Source organism: Fistularia commersonii, chromosome 26, assembly GCF_037954325.1.
Source record: "Fistularia commersonii isolate RoL2024-O1a breed Wild chromosome 26, RoL_Fcom_v1.0, whole genome shotgun sequence".
NCBI lineage: Eukaryota > Metazoa > Chordata > Actinopteri > Syngnathiformes > Fistulariidae > Fistularia > Fistularia commersonii.
In genome coordinates this window covers 14,006,718-14,028,379 of record NC_141309.1, presented here as the reverse complement: position 1 = coordinate 14,028,379, position 21,662 = coordinate 14,006,718, and the positions used below count along the sequence as shown (strand labels likewise).

The 21,662-nt window shown below is 37.6% G+C and overlaps 1 protein-coding gene across 5 annotated transcripts in view; it reads right to left on the bottom strand.

Annotated features, from left to right (window-relative positions):
- Window positions 1-294: 294 nt before the first annotated feature.
- dock5 (dedicator of cytokinesis 5) overlaps window positions 295-21,662 on the bottom strand; it is a 43,651-nt gene continuing 22,283 nt past the window's right edge. Inside the window, exons 15-51 of one of the 5 annotated variants that reach the window (XM_086174019.1) lie at window positions 20,867-20,965; window positions 20,580-20,652; window positions 20,368-20,471; window positions 19,972-20,152; window positions 19,541-19,638; window positions 19,332-19,421; window positions 18,731-18,831; window positions 18,455-18,589; window positions 18,258-18,369; window positions 17,999-18,069; window positions 17,694-17,800; window positions 17,388-17,524; window positions 16,696-16,791; window positions 16,393-16,491; window positions 13,175-13,345; window positions 12,952-13,052; window positions 12,819-12,877; window positions 12,423-12,577; window positions 10,851-10,936; window positions 10,353-10,509; window positions 10,209-10,249; window positions 10,040-10,130; window positions 9,802-9,921; window positions 9,417-9,506; window positions 8,894-8,998; window positions 8,499-8,640; window positions 8,178-8,259; window positions 7,999-8,083; window positions 7,752-7,838; window positions 7,481-7,657; window positions 4,317-4,400; window positions 4,091-4,228; window positions 3,687-3,859; window positions 3,354-3,498; window positions 3,056-3,215; window positions 2,745-2,863; window positions 295-2,624 (exon numbers count right to left, since the gene is read on the bottom strand). In XM_086174019.1, coding sequence (XP_086030145.1) covers window positions 2,523-2,624; window positions 2,745-2,863; window positions 3,056-3,215; window positions 3,354-3,498; window positions 3,687-3,859; window positions 4,091-4,228; window positions 4,317-4,400; window positions 7,481-7,657; window positions 7,752-7,838; window positions 7,999-8,083; window positions 8,178-8,259; window positions 8,499-8,640; window positions 8,894-8,998; window positions 9,417-9,506; window positions 9,802-9,921; window positions 10,040-10,130; window positions 10,209-10,249; window positions 10,353-10,509; window positions 10,851-10,936; window positions 12,423-12,577; window positions 12,819-12,877; window positions 12,952-13,052; window positions 13,175-13,345; window positions 16,393-16,491; window positions 16,696-16,791; window positions 17,388-17,524; window positions 17,694-17,800; window positions 17,999-18,069; window positions 18,258-18,369; window positions 18,455-18,589; window positions 18,731-18,831; window positions 19,332-19,421; window positions 19,541-19,638; window positions 19,972-20,152; window positions 20,368-20,471; window positions 20,580-20,652; window positions 20,867-20,965 — 4,173 coding nt within the window. In that variant the 3' untranslated portion in view covers window positions 295-2,522. Of the gene's footprint in view, window positions 2,625-2,744; window positions 2,864-3,055; window positions 3,216-3,353; window positions 3,499-3,686; window positions 3,860-4,090; window positions 4,229-4,316; window positions 4,401-7,480; window positions 7,658-7,751; window positions 7,839-7,998; window positions 8,084-8,177; window positions 8,260-8,498; window positions 8,641-8,893; window positions 8,999-9,416; window positions 9,507-9,801; window positions 9,922-10,039; window positions 10,131-10,208; window positions 10,250-10,352; window positions 10,510-10,850; window positions 10,937-12,422; window positions 12,578-12,818; window positions 12,878-12,951; window positions 13,053-13,174; window positions 13,346-16,392; window positions 16,492-16,695; window positions 16,792-17,387; window positions 17,525-17,693; window positions 17,801-17,998; window positions 18,070-18,257; window positions 18,370-18,454; window positions 18,590-18,730; window positions 18,832-19,331; window positions 19,422-19,540; window positions 19,639-19,971; window positions 20,153-20,367; window positions 20,472-20,579; window positions 20,653-20,866; window positions 20,966-21,662 lie in introns of those variants that run through there. The other 4 variants (XM_086174020.1, XM_086174021.1, XM_086174022.1 and 1 more) reach the window with 4 other exon arrangements.

Here is a 21,662-nt window from a genome sequence, read left to right as displayed (position 1 = left end):
GGTGCCTCTCTTCACCTCGATATGACAAATTGTAACATAACATTACCAATCCTGATTAGCCGTATCACACTAGGCTCCTTCACCCGACAGATATTTTTTTGGTTCAAGCGTTTGTGTAAAAAGGGGCAGTATTATGTTAGAATTGCACACATCTTGCGTGCTTGATGTTTTGAGCTTTTAAGTAATTTTGTCATGATACAAGCACACCAGAGGCATTAAGGTGAATGCACAGAAGAATCTGGATGACAGAGTCACAGTGTCCTTTATATTCATTTGAATAAGAAAGCATTACCACAATGACCATGATTCTTTATTTTTGTTCATTTAACAACAGGTCTTTTCATAAATGTTCATATAAAATCTTATGGTACCTTTCAAAGCAATGTATAAAATTCATTTGATTCCCATTGGGAAATACAAACAGTGGAAAGCACAGATCCCTTGTCAAACTATTTTAAATGTAAAAATATAATTAAAATACTTAAGACCTTGATCTGTTTTAAGGCATCAAAAAGCATGCCTGCATAGATTTAGCAAACAGTGCACCTTAAAGCAGTAGGTTGAAGATTTTCAATTTATAGAAATAAACAATCTCTGTACACACTAAACGTGCAAAACAACAGAAATATTCAAATTCAAAAACAACAATAATTTAAAATTTTAACAATGAGACTAATAGAAAATAAATTCACCAACTCCTGATTATAACAAGTGAACTTCAAAGGCACTGATTCTTGTGCTATACAGTGTTTATGATTCTGTTGAAGAGTATTTGAAATTATGGGGAAATACACTTATATGCTCATTGGGATGATTATTACAACTTGACATATTGCAATGTTTACTCTAACGTAATATCTGTAGAGCAGCTTTTACAATATCTTATGTACACAGTTTATTTCTATCTGTTAACGCCATACCTAAACTAACCCCACATTTTCTGGGAAGTCCAGGTTTTATGATTATATTGTAGGTGGTGATGTTAGAGATCAGCTATTAAATTGGGGTTATTTAAAAAAAAATTGATTGCTTCTGGAATTCCTGATCGTCGAGGTCTCAGACTGCTTCTGGTGCTAGACCTCTCTGTCGCAGCCCTGGAGCAAGCCGTTGCAGCAAGGGCAAGACAGCTGATCTACACTGCAACCACATCTAGCATTAAATTGATAATGGTTGGTATGCCGGATAACAAGCTTTAAATTTTTGCTGGTGCTTTTAAATGTTCCAGATGATCAAAATGTCACGTTTGGGTAGAACTGTGATTCTCTCAACTTGTTTTTAGATATATAAGCTGGTAAAACGTAACAAAAAAAAATACTCCAAAAATGTCTTTACTGTTGAAACAAGAAGCTTGGATAATTGATATTGTAATTCTCGTTAACTGAATACTTCATGGGTATCGCAACAGCAGTTGGTGTGATTAAAAAATGCCAGATATCACAGGAAACTTGAAAAAAAAAACACCAGCAGGGAAAGTAATACGTTTCAGAGGTGCTATTAATGATATAATGTAACATTTTAATTAACTTCTATAAACAGATATAAGCATGGATGAAGAATCTGTAAGTAATAGGCAAAGTAATAAGTATCTCATGCAATGGTCCAGATTTTTCATATGTTCCATAGGCCAAGATGATATTTTTCAGTATGTAAAGCTATGTAGATGCACTTTGTTGTAAGCTTTTTATTTGAGGAGCAGAATACTCCAAACAACCTGCCCGTGTGTCACATGTCAGAATGGCAATTTATTTAACAGTATCTGGGGAAATAACTGATGGCATCGGTATTCTAAACAAACTATTAGATTTGATCAAATAAGTGTATTTCACCAAAAGTTAAAAAAGCACTTAGTAAAAGCTTACTGATGGGAAGCATCAGTTACAATATTCTGATCAACAAATATATACGAAATACAAATGCACATTCTACATCACATTCAATAATGCCATCCAGTGTTTCTGAAATATCATAATTTGGAAAACTACAGTGTGAACATTTTAACAATCGCTGCCATAAAAAATTCTGTATATATATATATATGTGTATATATATATATATATATATGAGTTTGATTTTGTATATGAAGTTTCTAGAGTCTTTCTCCAGTTCATATACGCAAAACTAGGAAATAGCTCAAGTCAAAATTAGCTGTATACTGCAACATACAAAAACAAAAAATAACATTGCAGTGTTACTCTGCTTATTCCTGTGAGTGATCAAGAAATTTCAGTTAAAGTTACTAGCACGATTAAAACAATGAACAATCAAAAAAACAGATGTTCTCTATTCTCTATTTCATTAATTGCTGTAAAACATACAGGATATAGTCGGACGTCAAGTCATTCTGTACAAAAAAAAAACATTCATCCATATTGTTTGACTTGATACCCCATATTACAGTGTCACCACATGTTCTTCCTCAACATAAAATAGCCGAAAGTCTATCAGTGTCCTTACTGACACTGTGTCTTTATGACAGACAAACAGAGTCAGTGAATCTTAAAGTTCAGTTAATGGGCACAGCTCTACTGGGGGGCGTGTTCATATAAAGGAAACATAGACTTCCGTATTTTGGGTGGTGGTGGTGGAGGCTTACTTTCAGTCTTCATTGGCAAAGGAGGAGTAAACTGAGGGGAAGACAGAATGGAGGTCAAGATGGGACTACAGATGAAGCACAATATTTGAAAATGTACATGCTTTAAAAAATAAACAAGTGGATGATTGTGGTTTTCTCGGAGCATATGTACCTCTGAAGAGAAACCAGGGTTCTCAATCTCGTGAGGGTGTTTCTTAGGAGGCATGGGCGGGGGGGTCCCTTGGGTGTCAATGGCATTCGCATCATTGTCACTGAGAAGGGATGAATAGCCTACCAAGGAAGGAGAAAATAAAAGCTTTTCAGACTGCACTCAGCTGTATGTGATGTGATTTGGGCAACAGACCAGAATGTTCTCTGACAAGGTTAGCAGGCATTATATTCTTACATTTGTGTGTATGCAAGGGATATTATCAACAGAAAAAAGATGACATGCAGTGCACCATTTTGTTTTCTGCAACATACTTGAGCAGCGTGGTGTATGAGGTGTGTGTGGAGATGCAGGAAGTGGACTGAGGGGGTTAGAAAGGCTGAGCTGAGCTGAAACACCCTGGAACAGGGAGAGAGTGAGCCGTCTGTCTCCTAATTGTAAACTCTTAGGCCTCTGCTGCTTCTCTGGAGGAGTCTGGGATTCAACAGGAAAACATAGGTAAAAGGCCACATTTAGGGCAAAGAGCCTTAGTTGAACAAATTCCAATTTCCAACTAGATAGGAAAACATTCTAAAAGGATGACATTTCATTAAGACTAAAACGGATTTTCACCTCCTCTGAGTCCAGCCTTCTCTCCAGTAGAACCTGAGATTTGCTTACGCTCCACTCCTTCCTGTTCTTTCGTGCAATCCTGTTGTCCTCTTCTGAGCGGGACAAAACTGAAGTCCTGTGATTGCTGGGGCGGGACAACAAGGAACTGGTGTGAATAATGGAAAACAAACACAGATGTAGAGACATGAACAATCATCAAAACAAACAGGGCATTTGCAGATTTAGAAACCTATAGGATTCATAATGCGCCATGCATTATGAAACCTAAAGGTAATGCAACACAGAAGCACAAATTCAAAAGGGTAAAAGCAAGGAGAGGCTGCAGGGACTGACTCTTGGGAGGAAATACAAGAAGGTCCTTCTGATGATGCTGAGGTACTTGAGAGACCTGCAGAGGCGTTGGACAGGGTTGAGACAGTAGACATGCGACGCAGGGTGGAGGACATGATATAAGGCATCACAGCAGAACCCACACGACTCTTCTTCCTCTCAGCAAGGGAGCAGGGCTGGAATATACAAATGGGATTGAGCATCATCAGGGAATCTTGGCAGGGGAGGATCACAATGAAAAGACAAATACAGGTTGCAATGGCTTGGCTAAAGGATTATGTATGAGCCAGCATTAATATAATGTACACACTGTTCTGAATGAGAAGACTTTGATAGGAAGGCAAGAGGGCCAATGGCTCAAGTTGGCAACCTTTTACATTAAATTGAGTTTGCAGCTGGCAACACACCAAGGTTATGACGCCATACTGCTTCTCGACTTTCTCCCGAAGGTCTTGAAAGCATGTGACAAGACGGTTGTGCAAAGGCTTCAACTGTTCTGTTGTCTTCTCCCCGTGGATGCGGATTCCATCAGCCAACAGAGGGATCTAGAGGATAAGTCGGACATTTTAAGTATTATGAAACATGTCGTGCTTTGAGGGCACATTTCGGGACAATGACAGTGCAAGGATTTACCTGCAGGGCAATGAGTTGTTTAAGAACCTCAATGCGCTCGTGGTTATCTGGGTGTTCTTGGATGTAGGAGTCTGTGAAGAATGCCTACAAAGGATGGAAAGTGGGAGAGAATCGAGAATCATTTAAACACACTTGTTTACAATAAAGCTGCAAGCAAGTGAATAATTTTCAACTGTGTTATAGAAACGGCTACAGTGGCTAATCTGTGAAGAGAAAAGGGATCGAGCTAGTGTGAAATAATTTTTAAAATTTTACAATTTAGAAAAGGGATGTTCAAAGTTACATGTTTGGGTGAACGTAGATAATTTTCATGTGTTGAGGAAAAATGTTATCACTCATTAAGAATCAAAAAAGAAATAGTGTAGTATAAATAATATAGTAGTAAAATGTAATATACTAATAGTATAAATAGTCTATGCAGAGACGAATAAAACATTTTTCAATTAAAACAAAACTGAGGTCAACAGTAAGAGGACATATTTGAGGCAACATGTGATGTTGCCTTAATAGGGGCATGTAGAGGCATCAAATGGACCTTAAACAATCTTAAATGTGCACATTGCCCATAGTTCTAAAGATCAGCAGGAGGGAGTTCCACGGCTTTGCCAAAATCTTCAATGCTCCATCTCCTTTAGTTTTAAGTCTTGATCAATTCACCCAGAAACCCCTAATTAGAGGCCCTATGAGACCTGCTGCTGACATAGGGCTGCAGTAAATCTCTAACGAGGAGAAGCACCACAGGCCTTACCCACAGATACCCACCCACTGTGCAAGTCAGTCAACCATAATGTGGTGTCCCATAGTATCAAATACCGCATTGAAATCCAAGTACCAAGACATTCTCCTGCATCAATATTCACAACAATTACTATCCCAGAAACCGAGAAGAGCCATTTCAGTTCTGTGCAAACCACATAGAGCCTTATCAATAATTCTATTCTGATTTTTTTGCAGTGGTGAGCTGAGTAACAAAAGCTGTTACTTGAATTTTGCCTTAAAGAGCCATAAGTGATGAAGCACTGATTTTGAAGATTGAAGCACTGATTGAAGCAGTAAAAGACAGGAATTTAATGATATTTATATTGATAAACCTTCCAAGATTTTAATGGCTATAACACATCATGTTTGAGTTCTACAAGAGTGTTTTGCATTTCATTTTAGCATGCACTATCTGCAGTATGAGTGTTAATTTTTGATTAGATCTAACTTAGCATTCTTGTAAGTCATTTTAACATCGATGTTAAAATCTATACCCAACCTAAAATTCTAAAACAAACTGATCAGGTACTTAAGGTAACCAATCTTCACCTGTAAATTTTTATATGAACCAACATGTTTGCTGATATATTTCTATTGGGTATGGATAAAAACGGACACAGCCATAAAAACTAGCTTGCTGACTGGCCAGGTTTTAACCAGGTCAGGTTTTGTACTGGGTTTGATGGCAGCTCATGAGGGAATGAATGTTCTCTGGTAGAGACTTTCAGCAAAGGTCTACCTAGTTCAAATAGGTACCACTTTGTTCAGTCCTAAAAGATTTGTTAGATCCTGGGACCAAGAAGTCAACTACACTGTGCATCAATATTCAAACTGAGGTCCAGAAAATGCCCTATATTTTGTGGTGGGCCTGATTCCTGTTAAATATTAAGCAGAAGACCAGAATTAAAGACAAAGAAACTTTGGACTTAGGAAGCTGGTGACTGCCTACTTTTTTTGCTATTAGTATATTTTAGCAATGATATACAATATTTGATTTGATTTGATTATTAACATTTAACTTAGTATGATTACTATGACTGAATTTATTTTGGCACAAATAATCACTGCTTCTTGGCCACTGTAGTGAACCACTGAGCATGAATTACACACAGCGGGTCTTATAGATTTTTACCTTAGAACATGTACCTATGATGCTGCTGCTGTAAAAGAACCAGCAAACAAGATGTCTGTTCTGCTGAGGGCTGAGGCAGACCAGTTTATGTAATTGGGCAGTTTTGATTCATCAAAAAATGCTAAACAGTAAGAGTAGCAGCAGAGTAAAAGGATTTGTACCGGTATTTTCTTTTTTCTGTCTGATTTTATATTTAAATGGAGGGGTACCTTTGCACCGAAACGACACTCTCGGGGGCCTAGTATCTCCCTTAATGACATGTCTCACTATTATCTATGAATTACTTAGTGCTGTTGGTATTTACAATTCATTATGATTACGTTTGTATAACATTTCCTGCAGTGGCTATCATAGTTATAATTCATGTTATATAGTGCATGCACAATGTTCTTTGAAAGATCTTGCGCAACAAGAAAGGTTCTTTTCTGATACATGATGACTATGGATTCTGATACAACTGACCGATTGAACAACTTATATTAACACCATAGCTTCATCATTAAAGTGCACTATCTAACCACTATGTATTCCAATGAATCAATTATTTACTAAAATATAGTATTATAGAATAGAAATAATAATGTTTATGAGGTAAATGAGGCCTTCATATAAAAAATAAATAATTCAAAAGAGTTAATAATGCTTATTTGCAAATCATGTAAGCATAAGAAGTGCAGGGGTCATTGTATATTCTTGTTGAAATCTTGTCGTGGCAACTAGGCTTGAATTTATTCACTTGAAGAAGCCTTTCGGATGAGGGGTGAAATGTCCAGTTGCTACGACAAGAAGATTTCAATAAGAATTCAGGGGTTTAGAGCTTAAATGACCAACTTTACTCTAATATAGATCTTAACCTGATTTGGTTGTGATTCCAGCACAAGTTGCCATGGTAACACATCTACCCTAAATAATAGCAGATTCATAATACAGAAAATCTTTGGATGAACCTGAAGTTTCTTTGCCAACTCGCTAATCCCACTTCCTGCTATAGAGTCCTGGTGTTTGATTATGTGACACTATGTGAATACTCCTATTCTGCTGATATCTGTTTTATGACTCACACATTGACAGTGCTACCAAACCTCTTCAGTTTCTAACATCAATTATTGGTCAAAAAAAATAACCTGATGCATCCCTATATGAGTAGTAATAGCAGTAAATTATTTCCCAAGTGTGCATTAATGCGAGAGATGATTTCAATGACATATTACATGCGCGGAAGTTGGGACAGTGACATTCAATCAAATTCCCATTTTAAAAGTAAGTGTCAAACCTTCTCGTAGTTTGAGAAGCCCCCCATGACAGCAGGGTCAACAATGCCACTGAGCATCATGGATAGTGGATTGATGGACAGTGAGCGATCACATGCTTGCTGCTGGACAAGGTTACTGAGTTTTTCATTTGCCATCTCCATGGTTTCTATGGCATTTTCCAAAGGACTGATCTCCTCCTGTGTATGGAAAGCGCATGTGGAGTAGAGTAACATTTGAAGTGGGGGGAAATATGAAAATAAAAGAACAACTTAGTCCAAGGCTGGTTCTCACCACTGAGACAGATTTGACTTCAAACCACTTCAAAATTCCAGGGAAGCAATAGGCAGTAATATATGTTGTTCTCTCAATCCACATGGTCTGTAAGACAACATTTATATCAATAAAATATCAATGGTGGTATTTTACCTCATAAAAGGCAAAGCGCAGACACAGGAAGCTGTATGTATTTTTCTTATTCTTTCATTTTTTTCAGAATTTATTGGTGTGTGCTCTCCATTAAACATTAAAAAGTACTCACAGCAAATTCATTGTCTGGGTCTTTTTCACCTTTCCTGAAAGGCCTGGAATACTGGAACTGGTCCACTTCATTGGTTCTGTAATAGCTACAAGAGCACAAAGTAGTGAGTTAATGGTTAGACGACAGAATCAAAAATCCCAGTGTATTCAAGGTTTAATAAATCAGTTTTGGTTCTGCACTTTAATATCTGCTCTGGAACTCCCTTGTCTTTAAATTGGTGTGGCACACTGAGAACTGGCTTGACAGTAAAGCACTGGATGTCTACAAGGTTCAACTAAGGATAAAAACAAGGCACTGGAACAGAGGAGGAAAATAGATTTTATCTGATTGTGTTGAGTCACTTTTGTTGTCTGAAATCAATCAGTAAATACACAAATAAAGAAACCAGCAAAAATAATTTATGTGGCTTATACCTCTGCTGCAGCAAGTCCTTTAGATTTGGCAAAAAATACAATATTCATTAAATTGGCCTTGGAAGAAGTCAAGTCATTTAAGGATACACTGTCCAGAGGAATTGCTGATATCATCTCCAGGAGGTGCTGTACTCGTCATCCGAACCGCGTTTGGGAACTGAGAAAGTAGCTTTAAGCTGAAGTCTTCAAGCCACTCATACTCCTTGCCTCTGTAGATGAACATCTTGTTCTGCAGCAGAACAAGTTGTTCAAAAAAACAAAAAAAGGTTGTGGCGATTTCGATTTGTGCAGTGACAGCTATGCAAAGTCTTGACAGACCTGCAGTTATTGTGACATTGTCTTTTGCCATTAAAAAGGCAAAAATACATTATACAACATTATTGCCAAGAGACATATTCTAAAAAGGCAGCTAACTGCATAATTACAGCTGAATGTGGCATTCAAAGAGTCTTTATTTACTAAACTAAATAATCAGTCCTTACCCTGAGGAAGGAGGGGAAACCAAGGCCATAATATCCAACAGCAAAGTACTCCGGTTGTGGCCGCATTGCATGCATTATATTTTCATAAAACTGTGCTTGTTTTTTCTGTGGCAGAAACAAAAGAAGATTTGTATGTAAAAGTAGAAATCTTATGCACATGCAAAAAGGGAGAGAAATTTTGGAAGAGGACATTTATAAAAAATGCATAGGATTACAATTTCATTCACCATTTTATATTACTGCTTAAAGAATAAAAAAAATCATGATGAAATGTAATCAATAATGTGCATAAAACATTGTAGCTATTCAAAGGGGTCTAAGAGGTATTTATGTTCAACTATTGGCATTATCTATTTTCATCAAGCCTTTTTATTTTTGATTCATTTAAGAACAGTAACAACTTCATCAGTATTAGACTTGAGCTATTTTCATGGCAGTTAATGACTGTTTTATCTTAGATATTCTAATTTTCAGAGAAATTTTGGGAAAGTGTGGTATAGTTATTTTACAATAGTCTTTTTACCAGCAGCTGGCTTAGCTCCATGAAGTCAAACATATGGCTCTCATGCATCTTGGCGAGCTGTTTGCCAAGTTCAATCGCCTTCTCCCACATCTAAGAGGATGAAAACCACTCAGTTAAGAGATAATATTTGAGACTTAAACAGTCAAGAGTACAAGCTATGCTTGGCCATCTGCTTGTCATGGCTGTTTTCAGAAAAAACTGTAATATTAGCTTCAACAAGAAAAAAGCACCCATCAGTTAGAGAACAGAATATAATGAGAACTTCAACTACGGTGTGTAATATTTATTTTCATGTTTTAAACTCTAACCATTTAAATATGAGAAGCAAATATTCACAGTCTAAAAAATGTCATGTGGTATAAAATGCAGAACAGTTCGTACTGACCTTGCCCTTGTCTAAGTAACATATGATTTCCTGGAAAAGCCTTTCTTTCAGCTCTTGTTGTGTCCAAATATGCTGACCATCTCGAGGGATTAGGTGAGGTGCACAGGGTTTATCAGACCACTGGGTGTATTTAGAAGCATTGGGATATTACAACTGCCTTAAAGGCTAATTTATAAAATGTGTAACTATTTTACAAACAAACATATAATGTAAAAACAAGACCGATGATGTCAGTAACCTCGAGTAATTCAGCATGTAGTAGAAGAGTGTAGGCCGCCTCTGTGTAGTTTTCACAGTCCAGGTGCAAATCACGCAGCTTGTACAAGTACCTGGTCGTAAGATCGCAGAAAATAGACAGTTAGTGTGCTGACCCATGAATCTGATGGATCAAATTACATCTCACTAACCTGATGTAAATATCCTCCCTCTTCTTCTCTTTGTAGAAATTCTACAAGGAAATGCAAAGTGCTATTGAGCTGAAAATGACACTGCGATTTCAGCAGAAAATTCTTTATGAAGACATAGGGTTAATCTAATGGCACAGGTCGTACCAGCACATTTACAGTGCAGCTCATGCGGTGCTCAGGACTTTCATCATGTGTGATGGTGCGATACGCCAAGAGATTCTCCAGCAGGCTACTAAGCAGCAGAGCCAGCTCCTCACCTGACTGAGACAGGTATCTATGGCGTCTGCAGTGATCCAATAACCTGCACATACAAACAGACATTCAGAAAGAGTTCTTTAACTCTAGTGCATTGTTTCTGACCACTAGTTTGTTTAAGCTTTCCATTTTTTGTGCACGTTCAAATTTGGGATTGCTCAAAGTTATATATTCTATCTCGGGCCTTATTTTGATGATTACATTTTTTTTTTATTTCAACCAACTGTTTTCTCTTTTCTAGCTCTTTTGAGGACCCTTTCAAAAGCATAACAAGAGAAAATGACCAATCGTGTGTGCATTCCCTTTTACAGTGATTGAAAGAATTGAGTGTGTTGTACAGCTAAAACGAATTGCATATCTTGTATTTGATCTGCTCCACTGCCTCACGTTTTCTCCAGTAGGACTTTGTACTGCTCATCTCCTTGGCCTCCTTCTACTTCTTGGTCCAATTGTGTTATCAGTTCATTTTCAAACTGGAAAGACAAGAGGAGAGTTAGAGGTCTATTAAGCAAAAAAAAGTGGATATGAAATCTATGCAGTATATTTTGGTTTACCAATATAATAGATCTTGAATTTGATAACCATTATGTAGCAAATACAAACTACAGGAAGAACATTAACTGAAGTGACCTCACAAGTACGATAATTTATTATTTATAGCGATCTAATCAGCTGTACAATATTTTGACCATAATATCGTAAGCCTCTTTTCATTCTTGACATTATTTGCTTGAAACAAAAAGTGGCACTGATGGGCTTGATGCTTCTCAAAATGTGGACTGATGATCAACTTTCTTTTTCACAGACATTCACTGTGATGTGTGTCTAGTTTTTTTGGGCACAACATAACTGTGCTTGCAAAATTACAAAACGATTCACTGATTTTAGAGACAGGCCAATGTTGTGTTACTATGATGCATATAAGTTAGTCTGCATCATTCAAGATTGACCTACTTTTTCATGCAACACAAGGTATTTAAATATGCTGCTTCACTGCTGAAAAAATGGGCACAATTGTCTTTCCTGATGAGTGATGATTGCTAAACATATTAGGCTTGGGTTGAAATAAATGAAGCAGTGAATGTTTCAGAGATTCAGATATTACTTAGGTCTAAAAGAAATGCTTTTACTAGACTTGCTGCAATTATTGGTCACATTTCGCCAAGAAGTGCAGGTGGACGTGATGACATGCAGCAAGGATTCTGGGTAATGGCTTGTTCTACAAAAAGCTAATATTCCTTAATACCCAATTTAATGACTTAAGGGTACAAATCTAATACAAATATTGCATTTGATTAGTCATTATTGTTTTTAGTAAGATAGCAATCAAACACTCAATCTTCAATATGGGCATTATTGTATAATTTATATTTTAAGAATAAGAATAAGAACAACTTTATTAATCCCGAAGGAAATTGCAGTGCCAGAGTTACAGAAAATATAACAGTAATAAATAATAAAAGAAAGGCAGAATTAGAAATAAAAATAAACTATAAAGTGTTTCAGTGAAACTATAAAGGGTCTTAGTAAGCAGTGATAAAACTATAAGTGTCTTAGTACAGGGGGAGGCCTCATTTTTAGGTAACATAGTTGAATATTTCAACCATTACAATACTTAAGGTGAAGGGGGAATTAGTTGTATTATTTTTAATAGATATAGTTATTATATTATGTTTTTTTTCCAACAAATTGAGTTAATATAATACTATTCAATATGGTGTTTTCATTTCAATTGTTTAGCCAACAGGGATTGAGCGTGTGTTTGCAGATCCAGTCTGAAGAACTTCTAAGTGTATTCGCTAAATGTAAACAAATTCAAGAAAAAGAAAATACTGACAGCTCCCTGATCTGTATGAAAAGCTTATATGCATGTTACCTTCATTGATTTGTGTGGACTCAATATTTGGACATAATGTACAAAAAAAGGAAAGTGCAGAACCTAAGAGTTTGCTTTTTTACCATCTCAAACGTGCGTCCCGGGCTGAAATTGTGTTCACACTGCATCATATCAAAGAAGATGGGGATAGTAGCTTTCCTCACTTCAGGCTCACGTACCAACGTGACTGCCAAAATGGGCCCTACCATAGATGGGATGAACCTCATTTTGTGGGGACCTGAGGGATAGCAAAATATTATCACACAGAAACATATTAGTATGATTTTAGGAGGAAATAAGGAGTGTCTTCCCAATATAGGACAGATGTAATAATGTGGCAAACAAAACAACACACAGTGAAACCAGACAATAAGAACTAGTGTCTTGCTATTCCCCTGCATCACTCTCAGGCACCAAATAAACAATTCTACAATACTTCATTATAATGCAAGTGTTATCAGATGGACTAAAGTACTCACCAAGATTGTACCACATATCTCGGATCTTAAAGCCCATGCTCTTCCTCATATCTCCGTATCTAAATTTAAATCATAGCTTTGTTAAATTGAGTTTCCCTTTTTCACATAATCATTTTAATACAAATTATCTTACTTGTTCAGTATCTTATTTCGCTTCTCTTGAGAGAAAGACTCCAGTTGTAGTGTGTTATGGGCGAGGAATGCCACAGTCAAATGAAAATAGTTATTCCATAGCTGCAAGGGAGGCAGGGCTTGAAATATTAATGCTGTAATTGCTTTTTCATAACATTCCCTTATGATATTCTGTGAAATAACAAGTGTGATATTAACCAAAGCAGCCAAGGACAAACGTGCACCTGTAGTTCAAAATGCGCCTGGTCTAAGAAGTACATGTTGAGGACATCTGAATACTGGTTGACTGCCCTCAGAAAGACCTGCATTTGCACCAGGTTCATGATCATCCAGTCAGCGGGAAAGATGTTCCCCATTAGGTCTTTGAACATGATGAACGTCTCCATGAGGAAATCCTAAGAGCAGAGGAGAACTTCATGGCATGTCAATTTGAAAACACTTACAAGTAATTTGAACTTGGGTAAGGGCTCTGATCCAAATATAAAACTGGGTTCAAGTGTGATTCATTAAATGTTAATATCCAAGAATGTACTGTAAGTTAAGTTATTTGAAACTGTGGTGCCTTTAAAGAACCTAAAACATTTAAATAAGTAAAAAGGAGTATAAGACATGGTGAAATGAAAGCTATCAATCAAAAGCATGCAACATGTTACTGCCCACGGAAGTATATTAATGCAAAATATATGGTGTCTACTTTGTCATGAAACTAAGAGTAACAACACACTGCTGGCAGCAGTGGTTGCTGTTGTTCTTAGCTGGTAGCAACAACAAAATTATAGAAGCAAACAAAAAATAAAAATAAAATTAATGTAATGTAAAAAGAAATACATTTTAGTTCATGACTGGGATGAAGACCGACAGTACTATTTGACCAGCTGAGTCATGAAAATATATTTTATGTTCACTGTCATCTACAGTATCAGCTGAATATTTTTGGAAATATGGCGACAAATCGTTATTGTTTCCAAACTGGAAGAAACTGCAGATTCAATTTATTTAAGAAAGTCTGACAATTTGTGTTTATACAAGAAAAATATGTCACAACTGTTAATGTAGATTCTGCAGTCTATGTATCATTTGGACTTTTTTACATTTTTTGCGCCACCCCCTTAACCCCAACAACAGTTTTGGGAAAATGAAATAGATAATTTCAGGCTTTGCAATTAATATAGTTGTGGCACAGTGGCGTGAGTGGCCTGATGGCACAAAGGACCCTGGTTCCAGTCCGACAACAGGACCCTTCTATGTGGAGTTTGCGGTCACATTACTTCCACAATCCAAAAACATGCAGCAGGTTAATTGGAAAAAAATTGGGAAAATTGTCCCAAATGAGTGAGTGAATGGTTGTACATCAGCATATGTGGACCTCCAGTCCAAGGTGTACCCCAACTCTAGGGGTACACTGATGAAAGCTGGGATAGGTTCCGGCATCCCCACGACCCTGGGTGCAGGATAAGCGGCAGATGATTGATGGATGGATGGATAATACGATTCAAGTTTATTGCAACTGTGGTCTTCTGGGGTCAATTTGACACCACTGATTCTAAGAGGGTATAATGTGAGTTATAAGAGCTTCCTAGCACTTTGAACACTTAAACACGCCCAGTAGAGGACAAGTCACACTCACAGCCTGATGGAAAATAGAACTTTATGACGGTAACATAATTCAACTTCATGAATGCCAAAAACCTTTGAAACTAACTGAAAGAGTATGATTCACCAGCCCAGAGGGATTTATTGCTGTATCATGCTCTCGTGTACAAGAAGAGAGATCTGATGTTACATTTTACTGCTGTCTCGGATACTGATTAATCTCAATGCCTATGTAGACATGATTGTGCACATAGGCATTATTTTATGGCGTAACTTTGTTAAACAAATGATGGCAAATATTCTTTAACAAAACTACAGTATTAAAAAATTAATACATGTTATGCAAACGACAGTGGACATAAGTTTACCCACTGCACAAGAGGTCTGCAATCAATATTCTCTTGAGAAGCAGTAAGTAGCCTGGGATGTTTTAGGGCAGGGATGTCAAAGTAAAAATACACACAGGGCCAAAAAAAACAATTTTAACAAGCCGAGGGCCAGATTAGTTCAGTGTTTCTTAAAACTTATTGAACTGACTGAACATAGCCTATTGAACCAAGACCTAAATATATAAATGAAATGGCATGCATTATAAACTGAAAATGTAATATCGTGCTGCTCTATGATCATATCAATCACTGCTTTCAAATAGTAAATTGAGAACTAAAAATAACTAAATCAAATCAGTTATATTCTTTCTCATGGCTCCTATCTGCAATTTTTCCCATTAACTGACAAATAAATATAAATAAATAAAATACAAAAATCTATGGCACACAGACAAAACAATAATTTCTTCAAAGAAAAAGCTCATGCCTTGTAGAAACAAATATAACAATTTAACTGAATTAAAAACTAAAAATACATTCATGCTCTGTGATGCTCTCTTGTCCAAGGCTGAGCCTGCGACTTGGTGGTGTCTCATCTTTTGTACAAGTTCATCAATGTTCAGGGTCTGGCTCTGAGCTGAGGAAATCCTCAGGATTGAGTGAAGGTGCTTATCACTATGACGGCTCCTGTGTGATGTTTTATTTAGCTTCATCAAAGAGAACAACTGTTCACACAGGTATGTGCTGCCAAACATAGAGCGCTTCTAAGCAGCTTGGATGCGCAGCTGGGGCATTGTGTCAGGGATGAAAACATGCAAACTCAGTAGCACACACTCTCATATTTTTTCTTCAGTGTGTCATTGCAGTGGAGTGCAATCAACTCCATTTGTCAGTTTGGTGGTACGCTTTCCACGTCAACTGCAAAAGGACTGCCGAGCAGTGCAAAACTGCTTTTTTGGCCTTCAAAGCCAGCAAATCGGCATCGGAAGCCGGCGGCAAATATGTTGAGTTTATCGGCAAACTGTGCACTTGGGAACATACCGGTAGAGAGCTTCTCTTTCATGGTCTGGCAGCTGGGAAAGTGGCTCAAGTTTTCCACATCTGCAGCCAAACTTTTTCCCCGTGAAAGACACACAGGTTTGCCTTTTACCTCCGTGAACATGTACTCTGCCTCCCACCTGGCTTGAACCCCCCTGTTCTCAGCATCCACCTTTCGTTAGCCATTTTTGGGGAGGAGGTAGCTGAAATTTGACATCTGCTCTGACTGCTGATGAAGAATGAAGCCAAAGCCCGCTTCCTAAACTGCAGTGAGTTCGCAGGCTACCGTTGCATTGTGGGGAATGTAGTATTGGTGCGTTCAAAACACCAGCAGGCGGCTGCGGCCTGCGGCCTGCGGGCCAGTGCTAATAATAATCAATTTCATCCCAGGGACCAGAGATAATTCGTTCTTCAGGGGCCTTGACTTTGACATATGTGTTTTAGGGCATGCTGTAGCTGACGGGAGAGAGCTGGACACTTACAATGATATCTTGTCTTGTCTTGAAGGTGCTGATGTAGTGAGCATAATGCATATCATCCATTTGCTTCAGGATGGCCGTCATGCAGGCTAAATAGTGACCCTGTCAAAACACAGTTAGATGTTAGTCACATGTTTTCACACTTAAGTGTTTCAGAAAACAGCAATTAGGAAAAATATTTTTTCACTGAATATGTTTGTTTGTGCATATTATTTATTATTGGGGTTGTTCTCATCATAGTATCAGCATGAATGCTGGTTGAATGGCTGAGGAAAAATTTAGCTGTAACACCACACTGAGTCTTACAATGAGAGGGGAGGATCGTTCCATGCTGATAACTGTGCGATTGACCCTGCGAAGCAGTCGTTCCATTATCAGCTGAATGTGCCCTCTGGTTGGGCCCTGCGCAGAAAGAACAGCTTCAGGACTATTACCAGCTGAAACCTACTTACAGACATGTTGCAGCATAGAGCATTTCTAGAGTTGCTTCACTTATTGAAGCAGTACTGAGCCATGCCAGCCTTTAACCCCAACCCTTTTCCCAGACTTTAAATGTATCTTTGATACTTTTATCTCCTAAGAGAGACATCAATCAAGTGCTCTACCAATTATCAAATCAAATAAAAAGGTAAAAAAATGAAAAATGTGAGATATCAACCGAAGATATGATTTTCAAGGACATTTTATTTCTTTTCACTTGTATCTATATCTAGAAAAATGAATGGCTGTTTTCCAGACTTTCCATTGGGCGTTCAAATTTTGCATGTGCCTTTTCAGCAAGAGGTCAAGAAGAACATCTACATCATGCCAAACCAATTCTTCTTCCATAAAGGAGTGGATTTACTTCGAGCACTACATCCCATTCCTATGGGTAGGTCCACCAACATGTAGGTCACTTCAATATGTTTGTGACTTGATTTTTTATATGTAATTTGTGTAACACAACATTTTACATTTGATATCTGCATATATCCTGCAGCTGAATTTTGATTCCTTACTACATCCTTCCGGTCCAGCTTATCCAATGCAGTGCTGAGTAGTTGGACACAAGCGTCATGGTCAGGTTTACTGGAATGGTCATCGAGCTGCCCACTTAGCTGGTCAGTGACAAGCGGCAAAAGCACATCTCGACAATCTGTCACGGAGGGAAAGCGTAGAAGAAACACTAATTGGATGGTTCCGTTATTGTCAACTGATGCAAGTATTCTGACTAAGCTGTTGGAGGTGTACAGAAGGGCATCATTTTCAAGCTTTCATGATGTGTGAAATGTCATTATGTGGTTTTAAGCCTCAAGGTCTACTACCTGGCTGCCTGAAAAGGTCACTCTCCACCATTTTACACATGCAGCCCAGCTTCTGACGAACAAGCTGAGCGTCAGGAATGCTCTCAATGAATTTTGCTAGGAGGATACTAGAAAACAGGAGATAAGAGCCAAAAGAGCAGCAGTCACAAATGATGCTGGTCCAGCTAACATCATGTCAACAAGCAACTCACATGTAAAATATTTAGAACAGTATTCAGTATCATACCCCCTTTTTGTGAGAAGAGATAATTTGTACGAAACTTGGCTATTATCACACTTTCTTTGCAAACCTTCTGGGTTGTTACCTGAGCTCCACAGGATCAAACACAGTCTGGATATCATTAATGATGCTCGGGAGGTATTTCAATATTGCCCCCTAAAAAGGCAAATAATTATCTCATCAAGCTTTGAAACAGGTTTCACTTATCTTGTAAAGACCAAAAAAGACAGCACACTTATATTATATATGATTTTCTAGAACAGTCAGATGCTTTTGTATTTTTTTTTTTTATGGCTGAACCATTTACTACAAAAACACATTTATGATAGATCAACAGAACTTACTTTTATCTTTACTCCCTCATCCAGTGGTCTGTCCATAAGAGTGTTAAAAGACAGAAAAAGGGTGCGAATGGAGTTGAAGAAAGCATCTCCATCTTCACTGTTACCATAAAACCTAAGAATTCAGGCCAGGTATTATATTACAACAAGATAACAGTATTATAGATAGGGGATTTCATTTGTGCCAGTGCCTTTGATACCTTAGATAGAGGATCCGAGATTGGACAATAAACCTAAAAAGGTACTTGAGAGCTTTGAGAGCGGCATAAAGCCTCTCAGTCAAGATGGGCTCTTCTGCATGGCTAACGTAGTAGTGGAGCACTCCAGTAAGCTTCCTGAGAAAGTGAATGAGTCTGGTATAAGGAGCAGCTATTCATTTATGCGTGTAGCTTGAGCACAATAGTTGAAGAAGCTCTAAAATGAACAGTATGAGCCTCTAAGCCATCACAGATGCAAAATTCATGAGGGAGACTTACATGTAGGCTAAAGTGGCACTGAAGTGTTTATTGATGTAAGTTTCCAGGACTGGGTTAAAGTGCTGGAATTTGATGTCAGCGATAAGGGTGATTATGAATACCTGGTAAATCAGATAAAAGAGAGAGAGAAACAAAGGTTTACACAGAGCTGCTATAAAATGCAATGTTTTAGTGGTGAAGATTGGCTGTTCTTCCTTAATGTGTTCATTTATACATTTTATTTGATCTGTTTTGTTATAAGTAGATTGTCGTGAAGTTTCTTACTTATGTTCCAAGTAAAATTAGTATTTCTTTGCTGTGTGGTTTCTTAGCTGCCGTTATGTCTAGTTGCCTCTTCCACTACCTCCATGAAATTCAATTAAGATAATTTTTTCCTGTCTATACTCTCCAAAGCTCTAACCATTCATTAAACCACTCAAATGTAGTCTTTAAATACTGTGTTTTGCAACATATTTGCACATCTTGTAATTCACATAATCTTTGTTGATCGCTAACAAAACACACAACTAAATGTGGATTTGGTCGAGTGAACACCCAACTGAGTACTCTTAATTGGGTCTTAATTGAGGCTTTATCAGATTCTATTTCTACAAAAACTGACCAAAGCATTGAACACCAGAGTGTCATAAGTGTCCTTTTCTGAGGTCTCCATCATGATGTTGAAAAGGGCGTCAAGAGTGTCCTGGAGAAACTGTTAATAAAATAAAAGACTATTAAAAAACTGCGATTAAATTGAGTATTATACAACTTCTCTAAAATATAGCAGAACATTACAGAGTTAGTGCGACATTCATGACATGGAGCACTAACTTTAACTATCTCTCCTCCTTCGACCTCCATCAACCGCTGCAGGATCTGGTCTAGGTCCTCAGCGTTCGATCTCCAGTTCAACAGGCCAAGGAGATCAACTAATGAAACATGGATATAACAAATTAGATATGGAGGGGCCAGAGTACATCTTGGGGACGGAGTACATCTCTCCATCACTTAAGTTTAAATTTTTGAAAATTAATGACAGAATCATGATTAAATATAAATGAATCAGCTCATCTGCAAAATTCAGCAATATAAAAAGTTTCAACACAATGTACAAGGACAAACCACAACATTGTAACTCTAGTTACTGCTAAGTTAATTTTGCATTTAATTTCTTAAAGATGGTTTATGAGAAAAAAGTTTTTAATTGTGTGACAGTGAAAGACGTGAAAGTTGAGAAAAAAAGAACTTATGCCCCATGGTACCATTCTGAGTGAGTTTAGTGGAGCAGGTGAGGGTGGCGATCTGGAAGCTGTCTTTTGTCACAGGAATCACTCCAGAGTGGTGAAACTGCTTGCCTGTTTGCTTCTCCTTCTCTTCCACCTCAGCCCATGTGGCTGGCAAAGTGAGATAACCCTTTGCATCGTCTGCTTTTTTCACATCAACCTAGGACATTCATAAAACTCAGATGATTCATGAAGCATATTGATCACTGGAAAGCTAATTTCGTTTCTATTGACTGTGAAGAGATTCATGCATAATACATCTACCCCGTCAGCTACTAAAGACTCTTGATTTTCTCAATATTTTGGTGTGAAGATCATTTGCCTATGTAAAAGATAAGCTATGACTGAACTTTTATCAAAGATCTACAGATGTACCTTGTAGACAATGAGTTCATGCCTGCCATCTTTGAGTGTAGTTCCATCTCCTCTCATGAGCCGGACAAAGGCCATACCAAAGGGCTTCTCTGACTTGTCTCGAGCTAGAAAATTCACAGGAGTATAACATGAACAGTATTTGTCATGGTAGCAGAATTACATGTGACAGTTTTTTTTTTTTTTTTTTATATGAAGTAGGCCCAGTCACTCACAATCCTGGGAGGATCGGTGTCGAAACATTACCCTGAGGTGAGCACGACATACATCTTCAATTGGAATTGTCACCTTGCAGAAACGACAAAATTAAGAGGACTAACAGGATTACAATGACAGAAGAGATAACATACTGCTGATTTTGAGATTTGTATAGGTACCACATTTCAACAAGAGGGCATCACTCGACAATTATTACACAACACTGAGCTTCATTTTTTGAGAACTAAATGGAGAACATTAAATGTCTTGGCCACTGCACATGCAAGGTTTGACATGTACTTACCTTCACAGTTTCATTCCAACAAGGCTGCTTCACTTGGTAGTAAATGACAGACTTGTACTCAGTGATGCCGTCATAACCAGCTCCAGGGAATACTGCTTTCTGAAAATGTTAATTTGCAAAATAGTAATATTTATTCAGAATTTGATTTTGTTGTGGTTACGTTCTCCTAAACAGTCTAGTCATAGTAGCAACTCTGATTTTAAACTGAGGAATTTCTGCTTTGAACTGAATGTCAAAATGCTAACATTGAGTAATTAGTTCAAATCACAAAGAGGACAGAAAAACCCATTAGCTCTAAATAGCCTCTCGGGAAGCAGACAAATTTGGTGGGCTACTGGGTAGCCAGAAGATATTGAGGCCAAGACTTACTCTTCTATTTGCCAATTAATGGTTATGGTCAATTAAGCAACATGGGACATGAAAATGGAATACAATATGTTTTTCATATCAGTGCTGATAAACTGAAATGCAAAACTACTATAAGAAGGCAGCAGATGGATTGAAATTTTGCATTTCACCCAATGTAACATATAGATAAATTTGTTCGTTATTAGATCACAACTGAAAAAAGGCTCTCCCAGCTTCCTCAGGCAAACTTGTTTTTGAGAAAAACATCAATTTTTAATGCTTCATCTGAATTGTGTAAAGTAAAGCCTGACTGAGGATGATTCATACACAACTTCAAACTCGATTCATCTATGCTTTGTATGAATGGGTTGTGAGATTCGACATGCAGGTTTGATTCACCATCTATAAACAATCTACTCGCTATTGCAAAATCCACATTGTAGAAGAT